Here is a 12,552-nt window from a genome sequence, read left to right as displayed (position 1 = left end):
GAAACAAGTGGCATTACCCTTACCAAAAAATAAGTTGGCTAAAAACCACTTAGGACAACTTGTATTTCAACTTGGTTTTCAGTTTGTATTTGGGACAAATGCCTACTTAAAAATAACTTAAATCCTCTTTATTAATAAACTTATTTCCAACTAAACCAGAATCAACATTTACATTTAACTACTTAAAACCAACTAAAATCCTACTAGGGAAACATCTAAAAACCAACTTAAAAATATTATGTAATTTCCTGACTACTAAAAACCAACTTATTATAAACTTAGCAAAAGCAGCATTTTCCTACCAACTGAAAAACAACTTATTACCCCTTTAATAGAAACTTGAAATATGCTGACAACTTGAGCCTCCTTAATACCAACTCAATATCAACTAATAATGTGTATACAAACTAAATACAAACTGAAATCCAACTTATTTTTTGGTAAGAGTATGCAGCTGATAGGCAATTGGAGGAGATAATAATAATAATAATATGGTTTTATTAAGGGATATCACCTTCAGCAAAGCTGATTTTCAAGGGGCTCCCGGTTAAAATATACAAAAACTGTAGATAATAAGACATAATTAAAAACAATAAATTAGTAAAGTCCTATATTATATGCAGATTAAAAATCAGATAACGTATTATTATTTATGACAAATAAGGGATTTTACTATGGAATAAAATTATTATTTGAAAATGTGCACGCAGTTTTAGGCGGTTTTAAAGTGCAAGATTATTTTAAATTAATCCATAATTCCATAGTAGTTTTTCATGTGTGACACGATAGCACTGGACATAAGCTAAATGATTAAGAGAAATCCATCGGGAAAATGCCTTCCATTTTTGAGGCTCGGTTAATAACTTTCGTTCATTTACTTCTAACTATATTTAATGGCAACTTCTTATCAATTTGCATATCAGCTGCATAATGTAACTTGTTCCATGAAGACATTTAATATTTGTATAATTGACAAATCAAAATTTGTAATAATCAATCTTGATTAAATCCCACTGTCATGCAGAAGCTTTACTGTGATATCTATTAAAAAATGGCCTAAGAAAAAAATTAATGAATATTATATTTAGGTGTATATTTTAAAAAGTCAGTTAAAAATTTAAATTTGGAAGCTCAAATTTTTAGTATTTGATATTTTTAAAAGTTTTTATCTGAGTTTTTAAAATTTACACCAAAATGTAATATTTAGGATTGATTTTCTTAGGAAATTTATAAATTGTACAAAGATTAACAATAAATATCTTCACGAAACAAGTTACATTAAGCAGCTGATATGCAAATTGATGAGAAGTTGCCATTACAATGTTTAAAATCAGTCTGTACACCTGGAAAAAATTACCATGCAAGATAAATTAGTACAATATCTAATAATGGGAATTTGAGCTTCCTTTTTTAAATTTTTGACCATACTTGAAATTTTTTAATAATTTTCCATGGTAATTTAGTCAGTCTGTGAAGAAGAGTAAGGATTCTTTATAACAGAGGAATGTAATGAACGTAGAATATTACAAAATTAAATTGTCAATGTACGAAAATTAAATATCTTCACGAAATAAGTGACACTATGCAGCTGATATGCTAATGGATGGAAAGTGGCCATGAAATATAGTCTAAAATATCTCAATCAGTCTGTGTACACCTCTAAAACATTATCGTGTTAGATGTCATTTTTTGAAAGATCTTAGACACTTTGCTAAGAACAGTAAGGTTTCTTTAACAGTGGAATGCCTTACTTTTCTTCATAAAATTCAGGTCAAAATAAAATAAAATTGGAAGCTAAAATTATTATTAATTGATATTGTACTAATTTATCTAGTATAATGATGTTTCAGAGATTTACTCAAACTCATTGAGCTATTTTTAACTATTTACTTGCAACTTCTCATCCATTTGCATATTAGCTGCATAGTGTCACTTGTTTCGTGAAGGTATTTAAAATTCGTATATTGACAATTTATTTTTTTAATATTCTTCCTTGAGTACATTCCACTGTTATAAAGAAGGCTTACTCTTCGTCATGGAGTGGCTAAGATGCAGTTAAAAAATAACATGGAAAAATTATTTTCTAAATATTACATTTTGGTGTAAATTTGTACAGAAATGTATAATTGAATGCTCAAATTCCCATTATTAGGTATTGTACTATTTTATCTCACATGATATTTTTTGTGAGGCATACAGGTTGAGTTTTTTTACGCTCTATGTAATGGAAACTTCTCATCCATTTGCATATCAGCTGCATAATGTAACTTGTTTCATGAAGACATTTTTTAATATGCTACCTTGATTACATTCCACTGTTATTAAGAAGATTTACTCTTCTCAGAGTGACTTAAATCTATTAAAAATGTCCTAAGAAAACCAATCCTGAATATTACCATAAGTGGATCATTCTCTCTAAGTATACAAATTCCGGGTCTCGGTCAGGTATCTTACTTGTTAGTCTGAGAGAATGATCCACTTATGATATTACATATTGGTGTAAATTTTAAAAAGTCACAAAAGCTTTTAAAATACTATAATATCAAATAGTAAAAATTTTAAGTTTCCAATTTTTAATTGTATGAGAGTGGAATATAATCAAGGTTGAATATTATAAATTTTTGGTTGTCAATGTATGAATATTTATTGTCTTGAAAAGATCTTTTATTTTTATATTGATGGTGGGTTTGACTATGTCAGCTTGGGAAAAGTCAAGAAAATATTTTGTAACCCAGTTTTGGGTTGAAAGAACAGGTAACCAAAAATTCGTTTATAACAACCCAGAATGGGTTTAAAACATTAACCAAATTTTGTGTTGGATTTTTTGACCCAGTGTTTTTACCCATAAAAAAATGTAAAAAAAAACTAACCCAAAACAGTCACTTTTAACCATTTTTTGGTTAAAACAAATAACGCAAAAAATTTGGCCCAAGTAGTTTTAAGAGTGTATACTATACAACTTAAGATAATGTTATAGAATTTAATTTTTTTTAGTCTATCGAATTTTGTATTATAAAATTAAATAACTCAAGATAGGTCTGTTTGAAGTTAGTTTATTTTTATATTAATCATAATTATTTCTAATTTAGCTATTCAAGAGAAAATTTCAATGGAGATATTTTAACTATTGAAAAATACGAAGAAGCAATTAGTGACTTAAAAAAAGAGTACCAAAAACCCAGAGTTGATTGGGGTTCAATTCGAGCTACGACAAACATTTCAGAATCGCTCTGCATTCTTATAAAAAATTAAACACCTTGATATGGTTGAACTTTTGAAACATTATCCTTGCTTTGAACATTCAAAAGCTGTATGCGCTCACATTAAATTATGGTTTGTTTATTCCTACATTTAAGATAAATCTCTAAATAAAATAACTTTTTTGCATACTTAGCTTATATAGTGATTGAACTTCAGTTAACCTTGGGATTTCCATTTATACCACACATTATTGGCTAATTTGGACAGGTTTGTTCATGTGATAGTTGATTTATCAAAATCGGACCCCACTTCAAAGGTATGTTTTATATGGTATAATTGTAATATAATAATTATTGCGGTTATGACAATTAAATATCATCTCATATATATTTAGCTGCAGCGAAAACGCTTTGAAGCTTGGCGTGTGTTTGAAAAGAAAATTCAAGTTACCAATACTAAAGGAGTAAAGTCTGAAACTATAATAAAAGAAGTATCGGTAAGTTAGTTTTGTAATCTTTCTCACTGAACAACAATCAAATAATGCATGGTTGCTTTTTACCTAAATATTCTATACGATATCTTAAAACTATTTCACAATTTGCCGCGAAGCGTTAATTGATCTTCCTATATAATGTTTTTCACACGCATGTTGAAGTATTTTAATTAAATTACAAAAATAATTAGGGTTCATTAAAAATAAATTCCAAAAATTATTAAGTTGTAGTATTATTATTAATTACACTGCTAAGTTAAATTTAATCTTACTGGAAATAAATAGAACTATTATTTTTTTGACAAATAATAGTTTCATGTGTGTTTGTTTAAAAAGTGTTATGCCAAATATTAATTATTGCAATATATAATACAACCAGAATTTTTCGAAGATACCTTGGAAAAATTAAAACCAGGTCATGTTATGACTAGAATATCTTTCCGTGACTGCTCACCTGAAAATGCTACCATCCTTGGGTTAGGAAGTGTTGTTCCACTTGGAGAACAAAATATAGATTTGGTGAACATATTAATCGCCTATTATTATTCGTTTGAAATTGATTACCCCAAGCAGTATGTACAGGCGATGGGTATTTTAGTGAAATTTGTTCTTGGACACTAATTTTATAAATAAGGCACTAAAGCTGTTAAAATGTCAATGGAAATCAATAAAATTTGGAAATAAACTTTTATAACTTTGCTCCATTAAAGTTTCTTTAAATGCATGCTTTTCTATACAGCTGAGGAGAATACATACGTCTAGTGTACTCTTTGCGTTCTTATGTGATCCCCACTTCCTAATGTATTGTGTACCATTTGCGTTCTTTTGTGTACTAGCGATCTAAAATTGAGACAAATATGATCTCTTAGTGCACGTACAGATCACTTAACATTGATCACATAAGAATCGTAAATGTTCACATAGGGATCGTAAACGATCATTTTCTGAACACATGGGAACGTTATTGGATCACTTTGGATACATGTGATCTTAGAGTGTAATAGTGATCTAAAATTGGGACAGATATTGGTGATCTACAAGTGATTTATTGTGATCTTGATGTGAATTTAGAATTTGCAGTGCACCCAGTGCCACAAGCTGGGATCGAACCCGGCTCGTCTGGCACTAAATATAAATAAATGCATTGTTGATTAAACCTAGGAGCAACAAACACAGTTCCTTACACAAGGAGAACGCAACCCGTCAAAAGTCGTGCATTTTCTTGTGTACAGTTTTCATTGGTTAAACGCTTTAGCCCCTGCTGTCGTCGGAATTGGAAAATTCGGAAATTGTCTTCCCCTTTCCGTAAAACGTTCAGCGTAAAGACTCGCCCAATGAAATTTGTACATAACAACGCGTTAGCGTGTTTAAAAGCTAGCTAAGTTCTCCTTGTAAGGGGTGCTATGTTTGTTTGAATTGTTTCTCCTAGTAACCTCAAATCATCGTAAACGTCCATCGCCATTAAATTTTTTAATAATCAGAAAACAGTGACGGCGATCCCGAGGGGGATCTGGGGCTCGAGGCCCACAGGGAAAAACAAATGAGGGCAGAGCCCCCAGAGAAATAAAATTGAGGAAAAATAGCAATCAGGGAAAAAATTATAATCTCACTGCCTTTATTTGCGCCCAAATTCAGACTTTTAACAGAAGCTATTTTGAAATTGCAGATGCGAGTAGCTTTAAGGTGATATAACTGTAAAATTGATTTCGATAGATTCGTCCAAACAGAAAATCGCCCCGTCGTGTACCCTGTTTTACCTAAAATAACTTCGTAAAGTATGTGGCCAAGAAAGGCTTAATGATCTAGCCATGCAGACAGATATTTTTCTAAAGATTTCGACTTAACTTTTATTATCAATATAGTCCATGACGGATGAGATATTAGAAAGAACACTTTTAAAAGAAAATATAAATTTAGAGCTTTACATTTTCTTGCTTAAGTTTTAAGTATATGCATTTTCTGATAAAAAAAATAATGGTCCAAGCCCCACAGAAATGTTTTCCGATCGCCGCCGCTGTCTGAAAAGCCTAAGAGATCAATCTTAATTCAAACATATTTAAATGAACTTGGAGTCTGGGTGCAGTTCCAACTGGTCGTGGAGCCCTCACGGGAAGACCGCCGTTCACTATGACGCATAAGTTTTCGTCGGAAGTCGGGATCAAATTGAAGTATGAATCTGGTAGGATATGTTTGATGAAGATCTGAGTAGGGGCGTTGGTAAAAGGTTGAAAGGTTGCCTGCGAAAATATTTTCTTTCTTCTTATCTTGACAGTTAGGACGTGGTCTGATTCCACTGATCGTATGACTATACCATTCGCATGATTCTCAATACGAAATGTTTGCGATTTCAAATACGTTACAACGTTTACGACCGCATCCCCGTGGTCATTTTCTAAATACATTCCAGTATCAAAGTTGTATATCAGATATAAATCTTCGTTGGGGTCGTTACCCCTCGACAGAGAAACGTCTTTTGCACTTTGAAATGGATTGAGAGGACCCTTAAATGAAATAATTTGCCGGTAGTCCCCTTGAGTGCAAACGGATCCTTGTACTTCTCGAGTTGGTTCGTCGTATTCCAAACAGTGGCCGTCATAAGTCACCACGGTGTATGGTCCAAGAGGCGATGGTGGGTTTGACAAATTTGACGTGGAGTCTAAGGTATCCGCATCCAATTTCAAAGTGACGTGGCTTCTGACCACATTGTCAGCAACCAGCAACGACAAAGACAGAATCAACTGAAAAAAGAAAGGCACAACTTGAGCTCTATGCAACTGAAAATATTTCCGAAGGTTGAGTTACTGGTTTCAGATAGCGTTACGGAATGGAAACGGAAAGTAACTAGACCATAGAGCTAGACACACTCTATAACGAGAAAACGAACACTCATTCTGTGTTTCATGCTTCATAAACCCACACGACGTGTAGGATAGGAATGGATTCCCGAACACTGAGTTACTGTTGCTTATTCATTTTCATTTTTCCTTTTTGGACCAAACTTATTTCGTTACCGCATTATTTTTATAGCAACGATAGAAAAGCACTAATAATTATACCTCAATGATATGCTAAAAGCTTAATGATCTTTTACGCTTTCTAATTGCAAAAACAGCAAAGGACAATTGTTTTCAGTGGTTCTTGACTATTTTGTTTTCGCCGGCTTCAACTAAGTAAGTGAAACCAGAAAACTATGTATACTACTTGGAATGACTAAGGAAGATTCAGTATTCTACTAAGAATCATATATGGACGCCCTTATGATTCTCATGGTTTGGAGTAATTAAAGCAACAGCTAGACGGCTCTACCATTGCGACCTGTATTAAGATAAGGCCCTTGTTATTAGAGATGGCAATGAATCTATCCGTTTTTTCAAAGAAACGACTTAACTGGAGAGCGTGGTGCCATCTATTAATGGCAAATGAAGCTAAAATTCAAAGTATCGTTCGATAACGTCGTCAGAGAGCCATTGTACAGTATTATATTTAGACAACTTATACTCTACTTAGTGGACATTAACCTAAATTTTATATCCCATATAACATATATTGTAAACAATTCCTATAATTTAAATTATTTACAAACGCGAGGGATTCTTTTAAGTCCCGCCTTTTGGGTCAAAATGTGGCTTAATCATCTTATTTTGATTTCGACGCTAGCGACATCTGTTGAAAAAAGAGCTACTTCACGTCGAGTCGACACTTGCTTTAATATAGGAACGTTTCTGGCTACTGAATTTCTTTAGAAATCGCGAAAACTCTTTTCAGCGGCGTAGGAAGGTTCTAGAAGTTGGAGGGGGCAAAGAGAAACCAAAAAGGGTCTGGATAATGGTTTTGAATTTTTAATGGAGTGTAGCTTCTCCGAATGCACGTGTACATTTTACTACTATGTAAATTGGCGGGAAAAAACTGAAATTTAAACACAGTTGAGGGTCTATAAGTTTTTTATGCTTTTAAAATTAGAATTTGAGCCCTTTGAAGATTTCAATTCACCAAAAAGTTGGAGGGGCAATAACATTTGTTGCCGCTCCCAGCAAAATTCTAGGGAGGGGCATTGCCCTCCTTGCCCCCCTGGCTCCTACGCCCCTGACTCTTTTACTACCCCTCTAACGACAGAAATTGACGTAACAGCGACTGCGCAATTGTAAAAGAATCACAAGTAGTACATGCTCAAGGTTCGTAGAGAATATGTACAATATTGTACATGCTAACCCTGTTTTTACCTCTCCGAGGGTACTTTGTACCCTGGAGGGGTATTACAATCACCGTGTCTGTTTGTGGGTCTGTCCGGGCTGCGAATGCGTTCGCATTTTCGGGGCAAAGGGTTATCACTGCGTACCCAGTTTCTTAGAATCAGGGAAAAGGTTTTTCCAAAAACGCCCTCTTTTTCTCATTGGGTGTAGTATAATTTTTTAACCAGCAGGGAATCGAACCCGAGGCCTCTTGCACGACAGGTGAGCGTTCTACCGCAGAACCACGGAAACAGTTACGCTTCACTGAACTCTTCCGAGCAGAGGTATATTTTGGCTTGCCAACTTGTTTAGTCAAGTAATGAATGGGAAGAAGTGTGTTATACGTTTTAAAGACCGAGAAAAGAGCTAATTTTATCCCCTCTCATCTTGTACTTATTTTTGTTTTTTTTTTGACGAGTGACAACTTATTTGACAGCTCTGACATATTGATATTCTATTCAAAAACAGTCCACGCTTTCACTCCTCAAGAAATTGACAATTTCAGTTTTTCGGGGGTCAAAATTCACGGACGAGAAAATCTCTCTTCTCGACCTTTAAGGGAGCTGAAACGAATTGTAATCGGTATCTTCCTATTGGGCCGAATCCCATTCGACCGAATTCCCATTAGACCGAATTCCGCCAATGTTTTTGATGAAATTATCCCAAAGGCGGTTTTTTTATTTTTAAAATTTAGTGGAAATAGTTAGGCTTAGCAAAGGAAATGTGGTGGTAGTGGGCAAATGAGTTGACCATTTAAAAAATTGCCTGGTTAGGTTAGGTAACACTGCATGTTGTTCTGACAGAGGCTGAAACGGATAAAACCGAAACCTAAACCCGGAGAAGTGCGGGTTTTTCAGTCGAATGGGACAATCCCATTAGACCGAATCCTAAATCCCAAAAGTTCGACTTTTCGGTCGAATGGGATTGGGTCTACATAAGAGATTGTCGTAATGTAAACTCCACGCTGACTGGTCAATTAATCCCTATTTACAGCCAATATTCGGTGAGTTTTCGCAAAGACAAGACAAAATGTTTGAAATTCGTAGAAACAAACAGTTTTAGAAAACGAATTATATTTACGAGAAAAGAGTGGAGCGTCTCCATTGTTGACTCTAGCTTCAGCTGCGACGAGTTATTTTAGAAAATATTTGAGAGTTGCTTTCGTCTGCAAAGGTCTTGTGAATACTACTCATTGACCGACTTTTATACTTTTTGAAAAATGCGTATCTACTTTGGGAAGAGGTAATCTAATATAGTTTTGATTTTCTTTAATTTACCGATATCAAACCCTTCTACTTACAAAAAGTCATCTGCTTTGATTATATTTCAATTTGTCTTTGCCATTTCTGAGAATTGTTTTGGAAATTATCAATATCATAGGATATGTTTATGTCTCCTTTTTTAATTTTTATCGTTTTTTTTAATGTATAACTTTTCTGTGAAAATAACAAAGCAGGCCAATGTCTTACTTAAATCTTTGATAAAAACATACAGCCATGGAATCGAATTTTAACTGTTAATTCTTAGAAACTCCGGTTTTAATTAACGCCAAACCATCTGACGACTTTTAAGAGGAATTCTGCTCTGATAATACTTAAATTCAATTTAGTATATTATCTATTTTATTTCTTAGTACCAAGCATGTTTTTGGCTAATAGATTTTGACATTCTCACTTATATAAAAAATTTATTTAATACAATATTAAAAAAACACAGATTTTTGGTATATTTATGCTTAACCATTTGAGTATTAATTTGAGTATTAATATATTTTGAGTTGAACGTCATAATGAACAACTTAAAATTTAAATTGCTTCAATCGAAAATGGACTGTTTGAGGTCATGAAAAAACTAACTGGTACTTTTAAAAATTCAGAAATTCGTATTGTAATTATATATCTAAGGAAACTCTTTAATTTGTAAATTTCAATACTGGTCATGTTTTCGCAGTTTTTAAATAAGTATTTTATCACGTGCTGTAGGGCGTACTGAAAAATGTAGAAATTGAGTTGCTTCGATTGAAAATGGCCTATTTTTCAAAACTTAAAAATTTGTTAAATTTTGTTGAAATTTGTTAAATTTTGTTGAAATTTGTTAAATTTTGTTGAAATTTGTTAAATTTTGTTGAAATTTACATATTCCTTTACCAATAATTATTTTATATTTAATTTGTTTTAAAAACATGGTCTGCTCGTGCAATTTAAGACACCATGTATGCCACTTCTTATGTTTCAGCATTCATCAACATTTTTTTAAAATAAATTCAAAGGTTCAGAAACTAGAGGTGTATAAATACCATTTTTTGAGGATCGAATCGAATATCAAATATTTTTTCCGAGGCACGTCAAATACGAAATCGAATATTTATAACGTCAAATAATTTGGTCGAATATTTTGGGGCCAAAATTTAAGCGAGTTTTGATCGATTAAATACCAAATAGTATTTGGAATATGAAATAATTGAACGTATTTGGTTTACAAATAACCAAATAGTTTGCATAATTGTCAAAAAATAATTGGAATCACGGCAGTATTTGTAAATATGTCCAAAAAAAGTTTAAAAAATAATTGAAATCATGGGTCGTTTTACTTGCAAATAGCAAAATAAGAAAATAATTTAATTTGGCCCTTTGGCTAAAAAATATGGACTTCTTAACCGTAATGTACAGTAATATAGTATTGTTTTTAGTCTTATCAGAAGTTTATAATAAACCCCTTCGGGGGAAGTATTCAACTTCCCATTGAGCCCATGTTATTTTAATGATACATCATTCCGCGACAGTTCAAAAGCCACGCGTCACTTCGGTCGCTATTCATTCGTTCTTAAAATCATGACGTTTTTTAAAATAAAAGTAGTACCAGAGGTCGACATTGGAGGATTTTTTTCCTAAAAATAAAATGGCGGGAATCTACCGAGTTGGCAGTGGTGTTAATAAGGAAACACGATGTAATTTTTATATAAAAGATAATTTAAATAAGTCATTTCAGACTCGTGAATCAACAATTAGGAAATCAGTTAGTGGCAAGCGAACTAAAAAATAGAAGAACCTATACATCAACCAAAAGGGATTAATTATTGTCAGAGCCAATTAAGACCTAAACACAATCATGATTTACTAAACACTAACATAAGCCAGCCACTCTTAGCAACTTTACAGGTAAGAATAAATTATAATAGGGAATCTTATACATTACTTCATTGGGTGTATTCTAATGCTTGGTTTATTTATAGTTCCTTATTTGCTGGTAGTGTATGCACTGGGTTTTAACTAATGAGTCAGTAATGATGACATGGTGAATTGGTTCATTGTATCAAAGATCTTTAACTATCAACCAGCGTTTATACCAATTCATCTACTGAAAAAAACCTTTCATCAGGTAGACTAGGAGTTGCGATAAAAGATGTATTGCAATCGTCAAGTTTATTTGGCATGCATCAAGAGCTTACCGAGCCAATTTGATGTAGTACCGTAAGTGTTTTTCAGTTAACTTTACACGCTTATATCATTTTCTACCATTTATACCTTGACTAGGCTACGTTAATGCCAGAAAATTAGGTAGAACAACAACTTATATCAAAAAGCAGGACCATTGTTTTACGTGTGGTCAATATATTTAGCTATAAATTGTTTTAGACAATTACCAATTTTTGTACACTCGTGAAATTGCTGTTTTCTTATTTATTTATTTTATAACTATATTTATTTTAATTGCTGTCAGCTAAGTTTTGAAATAAATATTTTCCCAAAAACCATATATGGCTCATTTTCTAACAGAGAATTCTTTTCGGAAAATGTTGGCTTATAATTGTAATTCATCTTATTTTCATTCGTTATTTTATTGGTATACAAAACATATTATAAAAATATATTTTTAAAATAACAAAACAATTAATCTGAGTAATGAATGCAATAATAAGAGTAAGAAAATTATATAATCAGAAGAAACTAATTTTAATGCACTATTTTATGGCTTTAAAAAAGATTTTGGATAACCTCTCATTCTTCAGAAACTGATTTGCTTTCCCATCGTGGCTATATTATATAAATATATTTTAATATATTAACGGATTTAACTATAAAAATTATAAAACCTAATAATATAATTAGAGTAAGGAAATTATTAATTAGAAGAGCCAGGATTTCATCGTCAAAATGCAAGCCAACCATAACCACGTGATAGTTTTTTGCGTCAAAAATGGAGCTCTCCCATTGGTCCGTGACTTGGGTAAAAAATTCGTAAAAATAACAGCGTCGCCGATTAACAGGAATCGCTAAAACGTCTCTGCACCGCGATTTCGATTGCGAGGATCGCAAAATAAACAGCTCGCTAAAATTAACAGGAATCGCGAAACGTTTCTGCACCGGGCCCTTTAAAGCTTTTTATTTTTTATGCAATTCCAGAATAGTAGTTCCTTGAACATCAATATTAAACATGAACGTTTGGCTTTTACAGATAAATCATCTAAACATTCCATAAAGTTCTCTATATTTTTTGGTTCCTCCATAATCTTGAATAAAAAAAATATCTCATTTAGTATTAAAAAAATTCTACAAAATCGCAATAACATACCTTAAAAAGTTACTGCAACCAAAAAACCCCGCCAACCCTCACTGTACTTCCTTACTA

At 32.6% G+C, this 12,552-nt stretch overlaps 1 protein-coding gene and 1 long non-coding RNA gene across 2 annotated transcripts; one reads left to right on the top strand and one right to left on the bottom strand.

Moving 5' to 3' along the window:
* Positions 1 to 3,278: 3,278 nt before the first annotated feature.
* On the top strand, positions 3,279 to 3,679 carry LOC149957707 (uncharacterized). Its single transcript, XR_016478461.1, has 3 exons — positions 3,279 to 3,333; positions 3,395 to 3,517; positions 3,596 to 3,679. It is a non-coding gene; the product is annotated as an uncharacterized LOC149957707 (long non-coding RNA).
* A 2,030-nt stretch (positions 3,680 to 5,709) lies between these two features.
* On the bottom strand, positions 5,710 to 9,090 carry LOC149957706 (uncharacterized). Its single transcript, XM_090164883.1, has 2 exons — positions 9,004 to 9,090; positions 5,710 to 6,432 (listed from the first exon to the last, which is right to left on the bottom strand). Exons 1-2 carry the CDS (start codon positions 9,025 to 9,027, stop codon positions 5,722 to 5,724), a joined length of 735 nt encoding a protein of 244 aa, XP_090021009.1. The 5' UTR covers positions 9,028 to 9,090; the 3' UTR covers positions 5,710 to 5,721.
* Between the last annotated feature and the right edge of the window lie 3,462 nt (positions 9,091 to 12,552).

The sequence above is a fragment of the Leiobunum rupestre genome, chromosome 2 (genome assembly GCF_980474605.1).
Source record: "Leiobunum rupestre chromosome 2, qqLeiRupe1.1.hap1, whole genome shotgun sequence".
Classification (NCBI taxonomy): domain Eukaryota; kingdom Metazoa; phylum Arthropoda; class Arachnida; order Opiliones; family Sclerosomatidae; genus Leiobunum; species Leiobunum rupestre.
The sequence above is the reverse complement of the archived record's forward strand: the minus strand, read 5'-3'. Positions and strand labels throughout refer to the sequence as shown.